At 43.7% G+C, this 17,774-nt stretch overlaps 1 protein-coding gene across 1 annotated transcript; it reads right to left on the bottom strand.

The window, feature by feature from the left end:
• Positions 1 to 8,154: 8,154 nt before the first annotated feature.
• LOC118143035 (uncharacterized) lies at positions 8,155 to 14,065 on the bottom strand. Its single transcript, XM_078333125.1, has 3 exons — positions 13,946 to 14,065; positions 13,507 to 13,893; positions 8,155 to 8,547 (listed from the first exon to the last, which is right to left on the bottom strand). The coding sequence occupies exons 1-3, from the start codon at positions 14,063 to 14,065 to the stop codon at positions 8,377 to 8,379; spliced, it is 678 nt and encodes a 225-aa protein (XP_078189251.1). The 3' UTR covers positions 8,155 to 8,376.
• Between the last annotated feature and the right edge of the window lie 3,709 nt (positions 14,066 to 17,774).

The following is a 17,774-nucleotide window of genomic DNA, read 5'->3' on the forward strand; positions in this document are numbered from 1 at the left end:
AAAGCTGGCCAGCCAAAGAAACTATAAACTCTATTTATACAGTTTCCTCACAGCAGCAGTACTTTGGTTTGTAAATGGCGCCCACCATCTTGGTAACTAAGTTTTCTACACACTTGGTGCTGCTCTAAGTTTGTCAAATGTAATTTCACATGTGCGTTCTCACCACAAAGAGGTAAGCCCTCTACCATAATCCTCATTTCCCAGAGAAAACTGATGCACAGAGAGGGAACTACCACGGGCCAATGGCTGGTCAGTGGCAGAGCTGGCATATAAAGCTGGGTGGAGGCCTGGCCACTACAGGGACCAAGGGAGAACTTTCTCCTTGTTTATCTGAGGGTTCACTGAAAAATCAACTAGCAAGAAGCAGATTAATTGGAGGAAAGGCATATACACCTATTTAACATGTATACACAGGTACCTTCAGAATGAAGACCCAAAGATACAGGGGAAATTGTTTATTTTTATGCTTAGGTACAATACAGTATGGACAGCCATGTAGAAATATGATTGGACAAAAAGTCCAACCCAATATTTGATCCAAAGCTAATAGACCTAGTGGGGATGCCCAGCAAGGCCTGCCTGTCTAGAGTCTCCTTGGCCTCCTGAGCACCATTCCTTCCTTCTGGGTATAGGTCAGGACCCTCTCTGCAATTAGAAGGTGATATGACCCATAGTCAAACAAGGTGGTTCAGAAAATTTATTTATATTTTGGCCAGTTTTTTTTTTTTTTTTTGAGATAGAGTCTCTCTGTCAGCCAGGCTGGAGTGCAGTGGCACGATTTTGGCTCACTGGAAACACCTCCCAGGTTCAAGTGATTCTCCTGTCTCAGCCTCCCGAGTAGCTGGGACTACAGGCACATGCCATCATACCTTTTTTTTTTTTTTTTTTTTTTTTTTTGTATTTTTAGTAAAGACAGGGTTTCACCATGTTAGCCAGGATGGTCTCGATCTCCTGACCTCATGATCCACCCGCCTGGGCCTCCCAAAGTTCTGGGATTACAGGTGTGAGCCACCATACCCAGCATATGGCCAGTTTTTACACAGAAAGCTGGAGGAAAAAAAAAAAGTAATATTTTTCAGTTTTATGACTAGCTTTGGGGAGAAAAGTTCTGATTTCTGTGACCTGCCTTGGGGCAGAGGGATTCTAGTTTCTATGGCTGCCCAGGGGAAGTTTGGCACTGATAGATAGGAGGGCAGGAGAAGGGCAGGGAAAAGGTGTTGCTTCTGAGGCTGCTTCCGAGGCCTTCATTTTGAAGTATTGATTTCTGAGCCCCAACACACCCCTACTTCACAGTACCTACGAGTGTGACTTTGGGAAGGATTTTAGTACCTATTGCCACCTGCTTTTAACTTTCACTGTTATCATAGCCCTCTAGGAATGTCATCTAAGCACTTGGTAAACAGTGGTGTGAGTCCTGAAAAAAATTGCCTGAGAAACCCAGCACTGGAAGTGGACTCTAGGTGTGAGAAAATTTGAAGTACAATATAAGAGATAGTGATAAAAATCTCATTTTAACCTCAAAAATGGAAACAAAGAAAATTCTTCCCATTTTTTACATTTGTTAAGACCACAAAATTTTAAGGCTGGCCAGCCAGGCAGTTACCATAATATCTGTGCTGTCCATTTAGGATAAATTTTGCAGGATTTTTCAACCTTGGCTCTAGTGACATTTTGGACTTGAGAACTCTGTTGTGAGGGGCTGTCCTGTGCATTGTCGGGTGTTCTGCAGCATCCCTGGGGTCTATCTAGTCGATGCTGGTAGCACCTCTCCAGTTGCGACAAACAAAAATGTCTCCTGATACTACCAGTTGGCTGGAGATGGGGCAAAGGAGAGGCTCCAAATTCTCTCCTTTGGATAAACACACATGAGATAGTTGAGAAAAGGCAAAAATTAAAGTAGCATTATAGCCAATATAATGTTAATTTCTCCAAATTGTCCTAAGGCAGGGAAAGAAGAATTGGAAACATGAAACACTGCCATTGGCCTGGCTGAAAGATCAGTTCCCAGAAAAATGCCGTGAAACTACCATGTTATACATCATGCAGGCTAAGAGTGCAGCCCTGATGTTGATTCCTCTGGAAAAATCTATCTTGAGCATGTAAGATTTTCATAATTGCATTGTATGATTGCATCATAAAATGTGCTATGTTTTCAGAAAATTTGAAAGACTTACTCTCATGATTTATTGACCTTGGAGTTACCTTTGGGCTCAGGCTTTGAACTTAATTTAATATTTCACCTAGTTTTCTCTGATCCCTTCTTCATGGGTTCTTCTTGATCAATAGTTACACTTCCTCCTCATATTTGGTATTAGGTCAAAGATTTAAATATCCTCCTTGTACATGTAGAATCTTCTAAGAGTTTTCAAATACAGCCTCATCTTTTCTACCAACAGCTATGAATGTCTCAATATCCTTACTTAAATATTTCACAATTTCACCCCTTTTTGTTTCCGCTTTTAACCCATTCCTTTTTTCCTTTATTGATATTCATTCAGGACTCATTTGATAATCACCTATTTATATTCCAGGGACAGTGTTAAGAGCCAGAGATACAAAACGCATTAACCGGATCCCTAAGGAGGCCACCCACAGACCACTGCCGAAGAAGAGAACAGAGAAAAATAAGCGTTTGCCAGGCAAAGGAAATGGCAAAGAGTATTCTCAGCAGAACAAATAACATATGCAAAGACCAGAGCTATGAATGGGTCTGGTTCCTTTCCATTCTTGCCTTCTAGTGTTCCTCAAAGACGGGAGTTCTTTTCCTTCTGCTAGAACAGGCATGGCCACCACATCAGGAAACTCATTTTCTGTAACCACACCACAGCTTTTGCTCCAGGCTCTGACCCTCCTCTATTCACCCCTCTCTCATCTGCTTCACTCTCTCTTTCTGCTTCATCTCTGTTCTCTCTGTCTCATCCCACCCTCATCTCTTGTCCTATGGCCATTATCACTAGTCAGACACAACTGACATCTGTCCCAGAATCTGGCAAGGGCCTCCTGACTGCTCTAGGCTACCGCCTCTCCTCTTGGCAGACTGTCTGAATGGAAGCTACTTGACATGGATTGCAAACCACTTCCTCATGCCCAGTTGCAGGGCAACTTGCATGGCATGTAAACTCTGTGGCAAGGAAGCAGTGGGGTGGAGGTGGCAGTGACATAGCCACCAAGTGTAACCCCAGCTGAAAAGCCAGGCCCCTGTCTGCGGAAGACCAGGTTGATTTCCTCCCTTGCTTGTAATGGAGGGGAAAGTTCCAGTAGCAGCACTGAGAAGTGATCAGCGGAAGAAGAATCTGCAGACCTCCCAACAAAGCCTACAGAGATCTCCAAGTTTGGATTTGCCATAGGTAGTGACGACAAAGAAAGCATCATCCATATCCATCGAACTTGGATCAAGTAAGCCTAAGGAAACTGTTCCAACTCTCACCATGCTTGCCTTGGCCTGCCCAGCTCCAAATGCCCAGCCCTCACCCCTTTCTCACCCTCCCTTCACCCCATACCTTGTTGTTCCTCAGACACTGCAAGTATACTCCCATCTTAGGCTCCCTGTGCGTACCTAATCCCCCAGTCCCCATTCTTCATCCTCTTAACTGCATGGTTACCTCTCTATTTTCTCCAAATCTCTGCTCCAATGTCACCTTTCCTGAGAGGTCTCCTCATCAGCCCTCATAGAATATCACCCTCATGGTTCCCAGTAGTTCTTACACTACCTGACTTATTTCTGTCTGTTTACTTTCTGTCTCTCTTCCATGAGAGTAGGGCCTTTGTCCATTTTGTTCTCTACTGTATTCCTAGGCACTGTAGAGTGTCTGGCATGCAGTCTGTCCTCAGTGAACACTGGCTGAATAAATGGTGGAAGAATCAAATCCCTTTTCTGCTCTTCCTAACAGAATTGATATTCCCAGCCATGAGGTTGGGTGAGGTTTCCCCACCTCTGGGTGCTGGGAAAGAGTGGGAAAGCAGACTGTGATGGCTGGGAAGTCGTATTCTCTTAGCAGCAGTCCCGGTTCCAGAATGTGCACCTCCCCATGCCCAAGTTGAACAGCACAGGCAGTGGTTGGGTCAGGACTGGGAAGGTGGCCTATGTCAGTCCAGTCCAGCTAAAGCTCCTTTTGCTTGATGATTAGGGAACGGGAAGGTCTCTGGTCTCTGGGTGGGCATAGTGAGACCTGGTAAGAGTAGTATAGCTGCAGGTACTTTGCTAAGAGGAGAAACCCCAGCTTGAAAATGTTGTCAAAAGTTGAACCAACAGCATCATAGACACAGACAGCCAGAACCTTTACCGCAGTGTCAGACTCGCCTAATTCTGCTGGATCTCTACAGCTTCTGGACTCCTTGTTTTGTGAATGAATGGATTCCTATGTTGTTTAAATCAGCTTGAGGTCGGTTTTCCTTTTTTGTGCATTTTGAAGCATCCTAATTGGTACACTGCTCTTAAAGTGCTACCATGCCCTGGTAATGTTTGAAGAAGACCTTCACAAATTAGAATATTTGTTCATTGTTAAATGGGTAAATTCACTCATCAAATATTTATGGAGTACCATACACATACTTTAGAGAATGAACAAAATTATTAGGGATAGAAAACCTACCTTGTTCAAGGAAAAATGATAAGAAATGGGGAGTATTTGACCTCAAGGAGAGAAGACTCAGAAAGGCCATGATGACATCTTCATGATGAATGTAGATGCAGTGCCCCAGGGCTTTACATGCCTTTCTCCACTGGTTCATTCCAACAACCATATGATACAGACACTATTTTACAAAGGATGAAAACAAGACTTGATAAGATTACATTAAGTTTCATATGTTTGAAGGGTGTGATGTGTTAAGATACAGATTTAGCTAGGAACTGCTGGAATACATGATTATCCTAACTCTGTTTTGGATGCCAACCCCTTCTCCTATGGTACCAGAGGGAAATATATTCACAGAGAATGCAAGGCAAGGCAAATCATGCAATTGGCTCAGGCGTCAGCTTCGAACATTACATTTCCTTTAAAAAAAACACTAAGACTGGCCTGAATGGTCTAGGATCAAGACAAGACAGAGGGCCTCTTCTGGTCCCTTCTGTTCCAACCTCCAAACACTTAACATAGACCTTATCACTCCAATGGGAAGAGAGGATGCCCATGCCAACCCAAACCATATGGGGAGAACAATGCATGAATAAAAGATACATGTGTGTGTCTAAATCATCTGCTTCCACTCCCCTGTCAAGTTTTCAGATGAGATCATAGCCCTGATCAACAGTAGAACTGCAACCTCATGAGAGACCTTGAGCCAGAGGTATCTAGCTAAGCCGTGCAGGGATTCCTGGCCCCCATAAACTGTGAGATAATAAATGTTTGCTGTTTTTTAGCTATCAAGTTTCGGGGATAATTTGTACACAGCATTAGATAACAAACACAAATTGGTACATTATGTCAATTTAGGTTATTTCCAAATTATAATCTAACATTAAACATCTTTGTACATATATTTTTTGTGTACTTCTGAAAGTAATTGTGTAAGATAAATTATTAGACATGGAATTGTTTACTCCCATTTTGAATTATAATAAGTAGAGTCAAATTACTGCCCCCAAAAAGATTACATACCTGTTATACTCCCATTGAAATTTTCTGAGAGTGCCTTTTGCCCTATAGCCTTGCCAGTAACAAGTACTACGGATCTTTATCACTTATCAATTTGAAGTAAAAAAAAATAGATATCATGTATCGATTGCTTGCCCCATGCCAAGCAGTGCCCCAGGGCTTTACATGCCTTTGTCCACTGGATCATTCCAACCACCATGTGATACAGACACTATTATTACAGACATCCATTTTACAAAGGATGAAAACAAGACTTGATAAGATTACATGATACCTAAGCAGTAGAATAGACAGACTCAGGCAGTCTGACTTCAGAATCTGAGCTTTCATGACTGGTAAGACTGAGCTAGTCTCAAGCGACCAATAAGCCTGTTAGTAACCCTTCCTCTGTGAATTGCACACTCACATTCTTTCCTCTTGTGCTGAATGTCCTGTTTGCTGCTTCACATTCACTCTCTCTCTTTTGCACCTTGCTCTTTCCTACAAGTGTGACCTCTCTGGGATTCCTCTGTGTGGTGCCTGTGCCCTTGGGCTCCCAGCTGAGCTTGGCCAGTAGAAAGCCTGGCAGAAGACTGGAGGTAGGAAGGAATTCAGTTTAAAGTATTTATTTCCTTTGGTTCCTCCCTGTGAGAAGGATGGAACAAAGCTCATTGATCTTCTGACAGGATCCTCTCTCCCTCTGAGCTCTTGTAACCTTTCCTGCCTCTTATCTTTTCAGATCAAGAAGTGATCAATGGGGCTGCTGCCTGGAGAGACCATGTAACTGCACTGTCTTAGGTAGTTTCATAAAATCACAACTAGATACTTTCTTTGTAAGTAGACTCTCTCTGGTTTATCTTGGGGCATATACTATCATTTTAAATTTTTTTGTGTGTTGACCTTCCTAACTGAATTGTAGACACTCCCCCTCTACATTAGGGCACCACCCTTTGTTCATCAGTTGTCATGGGAACATTTCCCTCAGCTTGCTGCTTTCTAGTTTTGTTTTAATATGGCTTTTGTATAGGTTTACTTGAGTGAGGTCTGCTCAATCAAGACTCCAGAGTCTTGATTGAGCAGACCTCAAGACTCAAGGTCACTCAAATGTGATCTTGAGTTTGAAAACTACACAGCAACTGCCCCCTCTCTTCTCTTTGGAGTGGAGTGAAATTATGGCCCAAATATCAGCTTCCCCTCCATAAAAGGTTACCTTCCTCTCTAAGTATTTGGAAAGATTCCGCTTGTGTTCCAGAGATGCCTACTGGGAGCTGTTCTTCAATTTCATGTGTGTCTTCCTCTGTCCCCTCTGCTGCAGAGCTCTGGTTATCTCACAGCTGCTACCTGCCTGGAGTTCCTAGGCATAATCCTCCCCCGCAGAGGGCCCTTCAACTGGGCACCCGTTGAACTGAGTCTGGGGAAAAACCACACTTTGTTTATTATATGCTCCCTTCATTTTCTGTAATACCATCACCCACTTTGAGGGGGTAGGGAGAGGGTGGATTGCCATTGAGTTGAAGGGAATTATAACAAAGGGTGGTGGAGGAAGGGGACTAAAACTGAGGGTAAATGTGATTTTTCCAGAAGGCATTCAGGAAGGGAAATTATTTCATAGGAAGTGCTTCACGGGTATGCCATGTTCGCTAAGATCACTTTCTATCCTTTGATCTTTCTTCCAACCTTCTTCTAACCACACTCTCAAAGAAACTCTGCTACTTGTCCACAAGGGTTAGTCTTATTCTAAGATTACTTCCCTAACCGCAGCAGTACCTTTTCCTTAGAATAATGAAGGGCAGAGGAGCTCTTTCTGCGCACACTGGTGGAGTGAATAGTTGCCTTTGCAAGTCTCCCAGAGCTGTGTGGGGAGAGGGTTCAATACTTCAAACCCTACAGAGGAGTCTGGAGTGGACAGCGTTGGTCCAGTCCCCTTTGAAGTATTCTGACCCACATAAGCTATACATGTTTCTATTACTGAGTGTGTTAATATCTTTCCCTAATCTCATGCTTTCAGACTGTGTCCTCTCAGGCCTCACCAAATGAGAAATGGACCCCATCCACATGAACACTGTCTGAACCACCCTGCAGCCACTTCTTGTGAAATGATGGGATGCTGTTTTTAACTAAAGACTACCTTTGCCCTCAGTGTGGGGAAAAATGAGAGAGAAAGGGTGGGTTACGTATGTTTTGGAGGAGGGGAAGGGGAGCCAAAAGGGAGAGGCACATTTTACTTCACCCAAAAGGACAATGGGATCAACAAGTCAGATCCGAGGGCCTTGCTAGACATCAGAGTGGGACAGGGCACTGGGAAGATGCAAGCTCTGTGTCCTTGGAAGTGCATGATTAGAAGAGTATCATAGAAAGGTTGACATAGAAAGGACTCCTGCCTTTTAAGAGAAAACTCAATGCCTTTCTCTTTACCTGGCCTTTAAGTCAGTCTGTAGTATTTAAGAATACAAGTGTGAAGTTCAAGTTGGATTTAGCTGACTTGTGAGGGAGGGAAAAACGATAAAGATAAGAGGGTTAGGGATCTGGAAGTGAGAAAGACACAAAACAGGCCATACCACACTGGCTTTTTTTTTTTTTTAATTCTTCAGCTGACAGCAGAAGAGGTGATTTATTGTATGGTTGTTACACTTGGCCACAAGCAAACACAGAAATAGTCCAGACTGTCACAGGTCCAGGGCAAAAGAACAACATGGGCAGTCCTGGTTATGAGCAAGGTGGGTCTCAGAGGTGACTGGCGATCAGATGGCAATGAAGTTCTAGATCCACTGAAACAAGCTCTAGACAGTAGCGTGCAGTCTCACAACTTGTACCAGCATCCTCGGTGTCTGGCATCCCATGTTTCTGCTCCCGTGGCCTCCACGGTGCAACAAGTAGCGGTTACTTGGACCTCTGCCTCATCTTTCTTCTTTTGTGCTTTAGCCTGCGCATTCGCTTCTTCCTCCACTTGGCTCTCATGGTGCAGAGGTTTCTATGGGGAAAGAGAGAAAGGCTACAGTTAGTTTGCTGTGATAATGGTAAGTGCAGGGGTCAGATGTCAATCATGCCACACTGTTGAAGGGAGAAGCTGTTGTTATGGGGGTGTGTGTGTGTGTGTGTTGTGTATATGTTGCCTAAGACAGATGTTGGTAGGTGGGGCTGGGTAAAAAGACTACTGAGAGATGACTAGCTAGAGAGAAGGAAAGGGCCTTGTTGTTAGAGCAAGGTCCAGAGAATAAGCCCCCAAACAAGCTGGGGAAGCCATGGATGTGTAGAATCTGTGACCACTCTGGGAAGGGAGACTGACTGCCAGCAACCCGGGCACTCAGGCCCAGAGAACAGAGGAAAGTCCAGAGGGAGTTAGTCCATAAAAGGCTATAAAAATGACCTCACCAAGGAGGAGGACATTTATCACAGGGACTGGAGAGAGACAGTGCATTTTGTAGAATCAGCTATTAAGGTTTAATTTATATCCAATAAAAGTCACAGGAGGGGAAGAGGGAATGGAAGAGTTATTACTTAATGGGCACACAGCTTCTGTTTGGGGTGATAAAAGAGTTATGGAAATAGAGAGTGGTTGCACAACATTATAATAGTCATTAATCCAACTGAACTATACACTTCATGGTTAAAATGGCAAATTTTATGCTATATGTATTTTAACATGATAAAAAGTCACCAAATAATCAAAACATAGAAAATATTCATTATCCTCAAAAGTTTCCCTGTGCTACTTAACAGTCAATACTTTCCCCATGCCTGGCAGACACCAGTCTACCTTTTGTCATTTTAGTTCTGCTTTTTCTAGAATTTCATATAAATATCATAAAGTATGTAGTTCTTTCTGTCTGGCCTCTTCACTGAACATAATTCATCCATGCTGTTGGGTTAATCCGTAGTTTGTTTGTAATTGTTAAGTGGTATTTCATTGTAAGGATGTACCACAGTTTGTTTATCCATTTCCAAAAAATGGACATTTGATTTGGATGACTAAGTTTTTGTTTTTGTTTTGTTTTGTTTTTTGAGATGGAGTCTTGCTCTGTCACCCAGGTTGGAGTGCAATGGCACGATCTTAGCTCACTGCAACTTCCACCTCCCAGGTTCAAGCTATCCTTCTGCCTCAGCCTCCCGAGTAGCTGGGATTATATGCACCCACATGACACCTGGCTAATTTTTGTATTTTTAGTAGAGATGGGGTTTCACCATATTAGTTAAGCTAGTCTTGAACTCCTGACCTTAGGTGATCCACTGCCTTGGCCTCCCAAAGGGCTGGGATTACAGGTGTAGACTACTGCACCCAGCCTACTAAGTTTTTTTTTTTTTTTTAAGCCAGTCTGGATTAAATGCCAGGCTGCCAAGGAGGGAGGTCTTACTGTTACACAAGGATGAGGTACAAATGCTGGCTATGGACAGATATGAATAAGGGCCCATAGACCAGCCCTATGTGTTTTCTTATGACAACCTAACATCTTGAACCATGGTCTGCAGAGAACCTCCGGATCTCAGATTTTCCTGTTCACGGTTCTCAGATTTTATTCTGTGAGCCATGCCCATGTGGGGAGCACTGTGACTGAGAACCTAAGTTGAAAGTCTCCAGGAACACTGTGGAGCAGCAAAGACATTCTCCTTTTGTGCCTTGCTTTCTACATAACTTACATGGCAGTTGCATGGGGATCCAAGATGGACCAACAGAAGCTTCATATAACATACCATACTACAATATATTTAACATAATATAATTTATTATACACTGTGTCATATAATTTAATATAAAATATATAGTCATATCACATGCCTGCAAACCTGATGCTCTTATACTTGCATAAGAAAAAAAAAAATGGGCCGAGCGCCGTGGCTCACACCTGTAATCCCAACACTTTGGGAGGCTGAGGTGGGCAGATCACAAGGTCAGGAGGTCGAGACAGTCCTGGGCAACATGCTGAAACCCCGTCTCTACTAAAAATACAAAACTTAGCTGGGCGTGGTGGCACGTGCCTGTAGTCCCAGCTACGCAGGAGACTGAGGCAGGAGAATCGCTTGAACCTGGGAGGTGGAGGTTGCAGTGAACTGAGATTGCATCACTGTTCTTCAGCCTGGTGACAGAGTGAGACTCCATCTCAAAAAGAAAAAAAAAATCATGGCGGGAAATAGCGGCTCACACCTGTAATCTCAGCACTTTGGGAGGCTGAGGCGGACAGATCATGAGGTCAGGAGTTTAAGACCATCCTGGCCAACACGGTGAAATCCCGTCTCTACTAGAAATATGAAAATTAGCTGGGTGTGGTGGTGCATGCCTGTAATCCCAGCTACTTGGGAGGTTGAGGCAGGAGAATAGCTTGAATCCAGGAGGTGGAGGTTGCAGTGAGTCGAGATTGCGCCACTGCACTCAAGCCTGGGACAGAGTGAGACTCTGTCTCAAAAAAAAAAAAAGTATATGTTTAGAGTTATCATTTATTCAAAATGAATCTTTTCCTTTTCCTTCCTCCATAAAGGATTCTCTCCCCTGGCTTTGGTGCCTCAGAATATATCTTCAGACTCTACTACAGGCACCTTGCCTTTAGGAGTCTAGTATCTGGTTTTAGAATTTTGTTGACACACCTCACTCTTAATCCCACCTCCTAACCTGTGCTTTGAGCTTCATGTTTTAGACTACGCTTGTTTCCCCTGAGTGACCCTGGGTGAGAGGAAGGACAGTTAGCTTCTTGCCTATTCCTGACGCATGGGCCACAGGCCCCAAATGGCAAGTCTGGTCACCTTGCAGATTTTCTCCTGGGTCTTTGGTGAGAGGCTGGTGGTATTTAATGAGAGACTTCTCAGCCTCAGGCTTTAGCTGTACCTTCCAGTGGCCCCAGGTGGCCTTGAGCACACAATGATGAATGCTCAAGGCCTCTGCCCAGCCATTTCCTGTTGCCCTGCATCCCCCAACCTCTGGTGGCCAGAGGAAACTACCCACCCTGGTCTGGGCTGTTGCTCCAATGAACATTCACTAACAGTGCTTTTAGTTTCCTTTCTCCTACAGATGTGCTCAAATCAAGATATGAAATCCAGACTAGGAGGAAGGATGGCATAGGATTGGTGACCATGGCAGACATCTGTTGTTTTTCTCTCCCCAATACCAGTCTCACCCCCTTCTACTGTTAATGGCATTCTTTTCTTTGTAACTTTTATTTTAGGTTCAGGGGACACATGTGCAGGTTTGTTATATAGGTAAGTTTCATGTGATAGGGGTTTAGTATACAGATTATTTCATCATTCAAGTAATAAGCATAATACCTGATAGGTAGGTTTTTGATTCTCACCCTCCTCCCATGCTTCACTTTCAAGTAGGCCCTAGTATCTATGGTTCACTTCTTTCAATTGATGTGTACTCAATGTTTAGCTTCCTCGTATAAGTAAGAAAATGTGATATTTAGTTTTCTGTTCCTGCAGTAGTTCATTTAGGAACATCCGTGTTGCTGCAGAGGACATGATCCTCATCCAGGGCAGCACAGCAAGATCTCATCTCTAAAAACTTAGCCGGGTGCAATGGTGTGCACCTGTAATTCCAGAGGCTCTCAGTAGGCTGAGGAAGGAGGATTGCTTGAGCCCAGGAGCCCTACAGTGCAGTGAGTTATAATCACCTGGGTGATAGGGTGAGACCCTGTCTCTAAAAAAGAGGGAAAAAAACAGAGAGAGAGAGAGAGAGAAAGAGAGAGAGAGAGAGATGGCAAATTAACCTGATTCAAATAAGGTGACTGTTTCAAAGGGGAGGGGAGATGCTTTGAGCCCCCTACCGTTGAAGTAAATACTTGTCTTACATGCAAAACTGGCTTCCTGTATCTGGCCAGAAGACTATAGAGGAGTCCAGATGTTTTGGACTTCTAACAACAACAAAAATCTCACCAATAAAGACCTTTATAGTCTTCAGATATTACTCCTATTGAATTTTAGGAGTCATACATGTATAGCTTTACAGTCTTCAGATATTACTCCTAAAATTCAATAGGAGCAATATCTGAAGACCCCTGCTAAGCATTGATGGAGAAGAAATAATTTTTTCCTATTGATATCCTGAAACTTCTGTCTAAATATTTTAAAAATAATCAGGTCAAGGCTGGCTTAGAGGAGGAAGGCATTTCTAATTTAGGTGGGGTTCTAAAACAATCAGTTAAGTATAAACCCATGGATCAAAGTCTGATTTCCCCTAGACCTTGGTGTGAATGTCAGAAACAGAATCGCTCTGGGGCTCTACCTGTGCCTGCCATTTGGAGACGCCCCTGAAAGCACACTGCTCTGGGCAGAGAACTCCCTAAGAAAAGAGATGGTCCTTTGCTTCTGCACAGAGGCTAACATGGCCCCTGACGTTGTGTGCTGGTTACTAAATGTTGAACAAGTCACCAGAAACGGCATCTTCCCAAAAGTCTTGGAGGCCTTTGTCACTAAGGAAAGTGTGTGTGTGTGTGTGTGTGTGTGTGTGTGTGTGTGTGTGTGTTTTCCCTTTGAGATTGAGTTTCGCTCTGTTGCCGGGGCCGGAGTGCAATGGCGCGATCTTGGCCGCAACCTCCGCATTCCAGGTTCAAGCGATTCTCCTACCTCAGCCTTCAAAGTAGCTGGGATTACAGACACTCGCCACCATGGCAGGCTAATTTTTGTAGTTTTTTTTGTAGAGACAGGCATTCACCATACTGACTGATTTCAAGCTCCTGATCTCAGGTGATCCACGGGCCTTGGCCTCCCAAAGTGCTGGGTTTACAGCCCTGAGCCACCGCGCCCTACAGGAAAGTGGCTATTCTAAAAAGCAGGTTAAGAACGTGTTTCGCTGGGTCACATTATTCTGCGTGACCAGGCTCTCAGAGGAGAACCCCACCATTACTCTAAAGGCCTTTGAAAGCATCTCTGGAAAGAGCAGGGTTGGCTTCACCCGCTGCCCAACGTCTCTCCCGACTGCCTGTGCCAACTTCCGGTCCCTCACCTCATCGGAGTTCCGGTAAAACGCGGAGCTCCAGTTTTTCAGCCCCTCCTGGAGCTCCACGATGTCCACCACGCCGCCCCCTTTGTGGTCCAGGTCTTCGAAGAGGATCCCGTGGCGTAAGTAGTGGTCGTCATCCTGGCAGGCCACCGCCTCCAGCACGAAGCCCCGCAGCCAGTGCATGGTCGGGTCGGGAGGCTGCGGGGACCACTCGGCCCGCTCGCCCACACCGCGGCACTCGCCGTCGCCTCCTCCACGCCCCGCTGCGCAAGGCAGGAGGTCCTGGCCGTCCGTCGCTTCCGCAACTGCCTGGTGGAGCCTCAGCGGTTCGGAGCCCAAGCAGGCCAAGCCACCCGCTCCTGCGGGCTCTCGGGCGCCGCGGAGAGGACCCTAGGCAGAACCTTGGGGAGCCACCTTGTGGGACCCCTGGCCGAGACGCCACGCGACAGTTGAGGTGCCAGATGTGAGTTGAGGTGCCAGACGTGGCGGCGTTGGGTTCCCAGGACCGCTGCAGGGGCGGTCGACACGGGAGCCGAGGGACGTTTGGGGAAAAGGAGCGCATTCCCCAGGTGGCGTCGAAAGGGCACTCGCGGGTATAAGATTTTCCGGGTACAGACTCAGTGCCTGCCGGAAGTCACTGTGGCGGGAAATGAGACAGGGAGTGAGTTGCTCAGACCCCCTCTCCTGATGCCGGCATCCAGTACCCTGGTGCCACCCTTCCTCCCAGGAGGGCCTGCACCTGGGGGTCGGGACCCTGGCGACCCCGCAAAAGAGGTCTGAAGAGGTGAGGCCTCCTGAGGAGCCTCTGCCCTGTCCCTGTCTCTTCCCTCCTTAGCAGCCGAGCCCATACTGGGATTAGACTTTTCATGTTCTTATATAAATTTTTTCCAGTCAATTGAGTTGTATGCAGAAATACTTCTATCTCTATTAACAAACGAAAAATAAAAGTGAATAATAAATAAGATGCAGATTAAAATTAGAACATATCTCCTAATTCAGACATATGAAACACAATCATAACAGTTCCAATTTATATGCCACATTTCTATTCATAAATTTTGTTCTAAAATATAGAGAAAAAATAAATACCAAAATACTTTAAAGTAGATCTGAAGTATTCAAAATATTTTTCCGGTACGCATTTATTTTAAATCAGTCTCTGATGTGTACTATCTATAGGGCTATTGAAGGATCCAGTTGCTATTTATTTTTCCTCTATATTTTAGAATAGAAGTTCATATAAACAAACTTAATTTCTGATTGCTTTTTAATTATGAGGCATGGTAACACAACTAATTTCTCAAGATGTACTTTATATTAGTCACATTTATGTGAACTTTAGGAGTTGATTATAAGTTTAAAATTTCATTAATCCTATTAAGGAAAAAATGGAGAATCTGACTGAAAAATGACTTTTTGGTTACTCAAATTTATGTTAATTGTGCATTTATAGTCATTTCAATTTTTAGAAAATTTAACAACTTAGTTCCATCAATCGTTCATTAAGTACCCTCTCCCAAACTGAGAAAATTAAATTTCTCTAATTTCATAGCAAATTCAATCATGGCATTTAACAAGAGGAAAAAAGATTATATAAATTTTTTTGAGTTTTAACATTGTGAGAACAGATTTTAACTACATCTTAATAACTTTGAGAAGTATGATACAACCCCAAATACTAAAGTAACTCAAAATCTGTAATCTATAAAATGGCAGAAATATCTGTGTCCTGAAAAACTGGAAAAATGGACTCATCTAATGTAGTCCCCAGTTTCTTGATATATTATAATTTATAGTTCTATCCATTAAATCTCAGTTTTGGAACCTGTCTAATCTTTATAATGTAGCTCTACATAGACATCTTAAAATGTCTTTGGCCTATTCTCTCTCAACATAAGTTGAAAAGATAGAGGCAAAAAAAGGCTGGAAAGATATTCATCCTTCACCTAAGTTTAAGACTGTAAAGGGAAGTTCCAGTCAGCCTTTCTTTATTCCAGTAGATCAGAGTTTGAAAGTAAAGTATAAAGTACGTAGATTAAAAAAAAAGAAAAACTGAGTCTTTTTTGCCTTTTTTAACACAGATTTGAGTATAAGAGCTCACACATTTTTCTGAATTACTTTGGTCACATTGGTGATTTTCTGGTAATGTTTATAATGTTAAAAAAAAAAAGCTAAAAATGCCTGTATCGTTAAATAAGAGTGCTCAGAAAAGGAGTAAGAGGTCACCATTATTCCATTCACAACAGTGGTAGGAGACTGATGCATTCTGATGCCGTGAAATTCTATTTAGGACTTTCTATTTTGTTTTGTTTATTTTAGAGAAAGAAAAGGAGCCCAAATTCGAATGTTTTGCTATGAATTTTAATTTTAAATGCATGCGTTTTCTATCAGTGCTTTCAAACAGATTTAAAATATGCACATATGGCAAGGAGAGGTCAAAAATAAAAATAAATTTAAAATGCACATAAAGCACTAAAATGTTAGTTTTTAAAATACAAAGTAGAAAATTCAGAAAAGCTTCAAAATATTCCAACTCTTTACTATGAAATTATACTAGGTTAATTATATAATTAGGTTATATTCTGTATTATAAATTATGTTTAATCCACTTAAATGCAAATTTCTGACTGTTCATTAAAATTTGAAGAAATATAAATAGATTTATGAATATTAGAGATTTTAAATCACCAAGAAATCAATAAACTCTATTTCTGGCAGTCTGGCCATGATCTGCAACAGCCATTTTGCTGCGCTGTGGGGTATTTCACCCAGTCAAACCTCCTAGTCTCCTTAGCACTGTCAAGGGAAAACCTCCAACTAAAGCCTCACTAATGGCGGTTTCCTCTCCTCCTGGGAACTCAGTTGTCTTAGGTGGACTCCAGACTGCTGTGCTGGCAGCGGGCATTTCAAGCCAGCGGGTCTTATCTTGCAGGGCTCCGTGGGAGTGGAACCCTCTGAGCGACGCCGCTTGGCTCCCTGGCTACAGTTCCCTTTCCACAGGAGTGGACGTTTTTCCTGCCTCCCTGGTGTTCCAGGTGTTGCTGAAGTAAAAACTCTAGCTCAGCGCCTGCCCAAACGGCCTCGGACAGGTGCGGCTGCTGCTGTTCTGCCCAGTTTTGTGTTTGAGACCCAGGGCCCTGCTGGTGTAGGCTCAGGAGGGGAATATTCTGATCTGAGGATTGCAAAAATCCGTGGGAAAAGCTTAGTACCCTTGGTGGATATAACTGTCCCTCACCACTTCCCTTGGCTGGGGAGGGAGGTCCCGCTGCTTGTGCAGCTCCAGGGTGAAGCAGTACCCTCCTTCTCACTCTCTGTGGGTCATGTCAACCATCTAGTCAGTCCCAGGGAGATGAATTGGGTACCTCAGCTGGAAATGTAGAGATCACCCACCTTCCTCGTTCTTCTTGCTGGCAGCCACAGACCAGAGCTGCTTCTAGTGTGCCATCTTGACTCCTCACCACCAAGGTAAGTTTAATAAGTCTTCTAAATTTGTCCTTGCTATAATGATAAGTGATAATCTGTCTTTGTTTTTGTTGTTCTTCTTATTATTATACTTTAAGTTCTGGGTACACGTGCAGAACATGCAAGTGTGTTACGTAGGTATGCCAAGACCTGCTCGGTCTTAGAGACCCCAACCCAGGCAGCACTGAAGGAATTAAGAAGCAGAAACAAAGATGGAGTGCAAAAGTGGGATCAGAGTTGGGCCATCAGGGGTCTGACAGCATTTCCCAGCTGACAGCCCAGAGCAGACTCTGACCCACGTGTTTATTCTTTGTGAACAAGTGATTATTTTTAATAAGTGGGTGTTCAATGTTTCTTCATAGAATAAAGATACTCTAAACAGGCAGATAGTGCCTGTTCACTACTAAAATAGAAATAATCTAGGCTGGGCATGGTGGCTCACGCCTGTAATCCCAGCGCTTTGGGAGGCTGAGGCAGGCAGATCACGAGGTCAAGATATTGAGACCATCCTGGCCAACATGGTGAAACCCCGTCTCTAGTAAAAATACAAAAATTAGCGGGGTGTGGTGGCACGTGTCTGTAGTCCCAGCTACTTAGGAGGTTGAGGCAGGAGAATTGCTTGAACCTGGGGGCCAGAGGCTTTGATGAGCCAAGATCGTGCCACTGCACTCCAGCCTGACCACAGAGCAAGACTCCATCTCAAAAAAAAAAAAAAGAAAAAGAAAGAAATAATCTAGAAAGCACTCTTTTGCGAATTAGCAATGTGGAAAAGGTCAAATATGCTGTGTGTTGGGAACAGGTTTAACTAG

Source organism: Callithrix jacchus, chromosome 7, assembly GCF_049354715.1.
Source record: "Callithrix jacchus isolate 240 chromosome 7, calJac240_pri, whole genome shotgun sequence".
In the NCBI taxonomy this organism is placed as follows: Eukaryota; Metazoa; Chordata; class Mammalia; order Primates; family Cebidae; genus Callithrix; species Callithrix jacchus.